General features: G+C 43.8%; 1 protein-coding gene across 1 annotated transcript in view; it reads right to left on the bottom strand.

Moving 5' to 3' along the window:
• Window positions 1–5,641, bottom strand: part of snx15 (sorting nexin 15) — a 23,379-nt gene extending 17,738 nt beyond the window's left edge. The window contains 1 exon segment of the mRNA XM_024140659.2: window positions 5,601–5,641. Coding sequence (XP_023996427.2) covers window positions 5,601–5,641 — 41 coding nt within the window.
• Between the last annotated feature and the right edge of the window lie 289 nt (window positions 5,642–5,930).

Raw genomic sequence — 5,930 nt, 5'->3', positions numbered from 1 at the left:
GAGAGAGAGAGAGAGAGAGAGAGAGAGAGAGAGAGAGAGAAATGTGAAGGTGAAGAAAAGGGAGAACCATCTTTACAAGGTGACATCAGTAAAGATGTGGTCTCAGAGCAACCTGGTCTCAGAGCATTTTTGTATTATTCTGTACGTAAATCCGAGACACTCCCTTTAGTATGTTATGTTAGAAATTCTAGCTAGGTGGCTAACGTTAGCTAGCTGGTTAATGTTAGCTAGGCTAGGGGTTAGGGTTAAGGTTAAGTTTAGGAGTTAGATTAGGGTTAGGGTTAGCTAAAAGGGTTAGGGGAAGGGTTAGCTAACATGCTAAGTAGTTGCAAAGTTGCTAAAAAAGTACCAAGTAGTTGAAAAGTTGCCAATTAACTAAAATGCTAAAGTTGTCTGTGATTAGATTCAAACTCGCTGTCACGACTTCCGCCGAAGTCGGCTCCTCTCCTTGTTCGGGCGGCGTTCGGCGGTCGACGTCACCGGCTTTCTAGCCATCGCGCTCCATTTTTCATGTATCCATTTGTTTTGTCTTGTTCCCTTCACACCTGGTTTTCATTCCCCAATCAATCCATATGTATATATTCCTCTGTTCCCCATCATGTCTTTGTGTAAGATTGTTTGTMTTARGTGTATTTTGYWATTGTGGATATTGTTACGCGRATTACTTTTTGTCTATGTTCCGTGTTTGGGCACATTTTATGTTACTTTGTGCTGTCCTTTTGGACCAGAATAAAAAGTGCGCCTGTTCACTACACTCTGCTCTCCTGCACCTGACTTCGCCTCCTTGACACACTCCTAACACTCGCAACCTTGGGTATACCACCCATCCCACCCTGACAACACCTTCATTTCCCTGAACCTTAAGTTACCATTCTGTCTTATGTAACATTACCAAACGTAACATATCTACTAATTGTTAAGTATCCCGGATTTACATTTACTTGTTAGGTTAGTCTATTGAGACCAGGCGTACTGTTCTCCCTTCTGCGTATTCATGCAGTGGTCTGGTTAGTCTATGTCTGCTAGAATGATTAACACTCCAACAACTACTACATCAAACTGGAAATTGTATCGGATCCACCGATTCAACGTAGCCTCACTTAGAGAACAGAACTCCAAGAACACATTCTACAGTAGCCTCACTTAGAGAACAGAACTCCGAGAAACATTCAACAGTATTCCTCACTTAGAGAACAGAACTCCAGAACACATTTCTACAGTAGCCTCACTAGAAGAAGCAAACTCCAGAACACAATTCTTACAGTAGCCTCACTTAGAGAACAGGAACTTCCAAGAACACATTCTACAGTATCCTTCACGTGAGAGAGGAGAGAAAGACAGAACTCCAGAAACAACATTCTACAGATCCTCACTTAGAGAACAGAACTCCAAACACATTTACAGTATCCTCACGTAGAGAACAGAAACTCCAGAACACATTCTACGTAGCCTCACCCCTTAGAGAACAGAACTCCAGAACACATTCTACAGTATCCTCACTTAGGAGAACAGAACTCCAAAACACATTCTACAGTAGCCTCACTTATGGGAACGAGAACTCCAGAACACGATCTACAGTCCTCACTTAGAGAACAGTAACTCCAGAACACATTCTACAGATAGCCTCACTCCCTAGAGACAGAAATCCGGAACACATTCACCAGTAGCCTCACGTAGGAACCAGAACTCCAGAACACATTCTACAGTAGCCTCACTTAGAGAACAGAACTCCAAACACATTCTACAGTACCTCACTTAGAGAACAGAACTCCAGAACACATTCTACATATCCCTCACTTAGAGAACAGACTCCACGAACACACTTCTACAGTAGCCTTCACTTAGAGAAACAGAACTCCAGAACACATTCTACAGTAGCCCAACTTAGAGAACAGAACTCCAAACCACATTCTACAGTATCACTCACTTAGAGAACAGAACTCCAGAACACATTCTTACAGTAGCCTCCACTTAGAGAACAGGAACGCTCAGAAACACATTCTACCAGTAGCCTCACTTAGAGAACAGAACTCCAGAACACATTCTACAGAAGCCACACATATAACAGAAACTCCAGAACACATTCTACAGTAGCCTCACTAGAGAACAGAACTCCAGAACACATTCTACAGTAGCCTCACTTAGAGAACAGAACTCCAGAACACATTCTACAGTAGCCTCACGTAGAGAAAACAGAACTCCAGAACACATCTACAGTAGCCTCACTTAGAGAACAAAATCCAGAACACATTCTACAGTATCCTCACTTAGAGAACAGGAACTCCAGAACACATTCTACATAATCCTCACTTAGAGAACAGAAACTCCAGAACACATTCTACAGTATCCTCACTTAGAGGAACGAACTCCAGAACACATCTCAGTATCCTCACTTAGAGAACAGAACTTCCAGAACACATTCTACAGTATCCTCACTTAGAGAACAGAACTCCAGAACACATTCTACAGTATCACTCACTTATGAGAACAGAATCCATGAACACATTCACAGTATCCTTCACGTAGAGAACAGAACTCCGAAACACATTCTACCAGTATCTCACTTAAGAGACAAACAGAAACTCCAGAACACATTCTACAGTTATCGCTCACTTAGAGAACAGGGAACTCCAGACCACATTTCTACAGTATCTCACTTAGAGACAGAATCCAGAACACATTGCTACATTATTCCTTCACCTAGAGAACAGAACTCCAAACACATTCTACAGGACCTCACGTAGAGAACAGAACTCCAGAACCACATCTACATAGCCTCACTTAGAGAACAGACCCAGATACACATTCTACAGTAGGTCCTCACGTAGAGAACAGAACTCCAGGAAACACATTCATACAGTAGCCTCACGTAGGTAATACAGAACTCGGAACACATTCTACAGATCTCTCACGTAGAGAACAGAACTCCAGAACACATTCTACAGTAGCCTCACATACGCAGAACAGAACTCGCAGAACAATTTTCTACCAGTATCCTCACGTAGGAACAGACTCCGAGAACCACAATTCTACAGTATCCTCCGGTAGCAGAACAGAACTCCAGAACAACATTCTACAGTATGCCTCACGTAGAGAACAAGAACTCCAAGAACACATTCTACAGTATTCCTCACTAGAGAACAGAAACTCCAGAACACATTCTACAGTAGCCTCACTTAGTAGGAAGCGAGAACTCCAGAACACATATCTACAAGGTATCCTCACCTTTAGAAGACAAAACTCCAGAACACATTTCTACAGTATCCTCACTTAGAGAAACAGAACTCCAGAACAGCATTCTACAGTTATCCTCACGGTAGAAACAGAACTCCAGAACACATATCTACAGTAGCCTCTACGTAGAGAACAGAACTCCAGAACACATTTCTACAGTAGCCTCACTTAGGAGAACAGAACTCCAGAACACATTCGTACAGTAGCCTCACTTAGAGAACAGAACTCCAGAACACATATCTACAGTATTCCTCACTTAAGAGAACAGACCAGAACACATTCTACAGTAGCCTCACTTTAGAAACAGAACTCCAGAACAACATTCTATTAGTAGCCTCACTTAGAGAACAGAACTCCAGAACACATTCTACATAGCCTCACTTAGAGAACAGAACTCCAGAACACATTCGACAGTAGCCTCACATAGAGAACAGAACTCCAGGAACACATTCTACAGTAGCCTCACTTAGAGAACAGAACTCCAGAACACCATTCTACAGTAGCCTTCACTTAGAGACAGAACTCCAGTAACACATTCTACAGTAGCCTCACAATAAACGTCACATTAAGTACACTTAGAGACAACTCCAGAACACATTCTACAGTATCCTCACGTAGAGAACAGAACTCCAGAAACATTCTACAGGATCCTCACTTAGAGAACAGAACTCCAGAACACATTCTACAGTATCCCTCACTTAGAGAACAGAACTCCAGAACAACATTCTACAGTATCCTGCACTAGAGAACAGAACTCCAGAACACATTCTACATATCCTACTGTAGAGAACAGAACTCCAAACACATTCTACGTAGCTACTTAGCAACTCCGAACACATCTACGCTAGGAACAGAACTCAGAACAACATTCTACAGTAGCCTCACTTAGAGAACAGAACTCCAGAACACATTTCTACAGTAGGCCTCACTTAGAGAAACAGAACTCCAGAACACATCACAGTACCCCTCACCTTAGAGAACAGAACTCCAGAACACATTCTAACAGTGCCTCACTTAGAGAACAGAAACTCCAGAACACTGTCTACAGTATCTCACTTAGAGAACAGAACTCCAATGAACACATTCTACAGTATCCTCACTTTAGAGAACAGAACTCCAAACACATTCTACAGTATCCTCACTTAGAGAACAGAACTCCAGAACACTCTACATGAGCCCTCACTTAGAGAACAGAACTCCAGAACACATTCTTTTTACAGTATGCCTCACCGTTTTAGAGAACAGAACTCCAGAACACATTCTACAGTATCCTCACTTAGAGAACAGAACTCCAGAACACATCTACAACGCTCACTTAGATAGAGAACAGAACTCCAGAACACATTTCTACAGTAGCCTCACGTAGGAGAACAGAACTCCAGAACACATTACAGTACCTCACTTTAGAGAACAGAAACTCCAGAACACATTCTACAGTATCCTTGCACTTTAGGAGAACAGAACTCCAGAACACATTCTACAGTATCCTCACTAGAGAACAGAACTCAGAACAACATTCTGACAGTATCCTCACTTAGAGAACAGATAACTCCAGAACACATTCTACAGTAGCCTCACTTAGAGACACAGAACTCCAGAACACATTCTACAGTAGCTCACTTTAGAGAACAGAACTCCAGAACACATTCTACAGATTCCTCACTTTAGAGAACAGAACTCCAGAACAGTGATGTTTAAGAATAGAACACGGAGGTAGAGAGAGAGGGGAGGGAGGTAGTGACATGCGGTGTTTATTCCTTATGGGGTTCAATCAGTTATGGCTATAAGCCTGGCAGGCTGGGGCGAACTCAACTGTTTGGAATTCTCTTCACACACACGCACTCACACACACGCACACACCACACGCACGCACGCCACGCCACGCACGTCACACGCTACTTCCCGCCAGCACGCACGCACGCACGCACGCACGCACGCCACGCACGCACGCACGCACGCACGCACGCACGCACGCAGCCACATCCACACACACACACACACACACACACACACACACACACACACAGAGAAAAGATCACCATGTACACACACATGACACTCATGGTAGCACGGCAAGGGGGGGGCACAGCCAGCATTCTTTATGACTGTGCACATGGAAACATCCAACCATTGTTCTATACACAGACAGTCTGCGCAGAGCAAGCGGGAGGAAAGGAGAAAAGAGAGGGAGGTCAGAGAGGGAGACGGAGGGGGAGGGAGGGAAGGCAGAGACGCAGACAGAGATGGAGGATGGCAGAGAGGGAGAGAGAGGAAGGGAGAGAGGTGAGGCAGAGAGGGAGGGAGACCAGAGAGCGGAGGAGGGGCAAATGTGTTGAGTAGTGAGTGAGAGAGTTCACAAAGCCTACTGCAACCAGGTCTGCTCTGTGTCCACTACATTATCATCCATTATTGGGAGAAGTGAGAGAAAGAGAGGAGGAGCAGTAGAGATAGAGATACATATTAATGGATGTAAAGATACTAGTGTCATGTATACCGGCGACGTAAGGTTTAGTGGTGGGATGTAGGTGACTAACCAAGCTAGCCGTGCAGTGGGTGTAAAAAGGACAAAGTGTGAAATGGTAGGGACTGAGTTAGTGTCGATGTAGGGACTCAAGTGTTAAGTGTCGCGACTGTAAGGACTATTAGTTAGGTGTAGGGAACAAAGTGTGGATGTAGGGAAAACTAGTTACCTGCAA

This window comes from Salvelinus sp. IW2-2015, unplaced genomic scaffold, assembly GCF_002910315.2.
Source record: "Salvelinus sp. IW2-2015 unplaced genomic scaffold, ASM291031v2 Un_scaffold2232, whole genome shotgun sequence".
Classification (NCBI taxonomy): Eukaryota; Metazoa; Chordata; class Actinopteri; order Salmoniformes; family Salmonidae; genus Salvelinus; species Salvelinus sp. IW2-2015.
The sequence above is the reverse complement of the archived record's forward strand: the minus strand, read 5'-3'. Positions and strand labels throughout refer to the sequence as shown.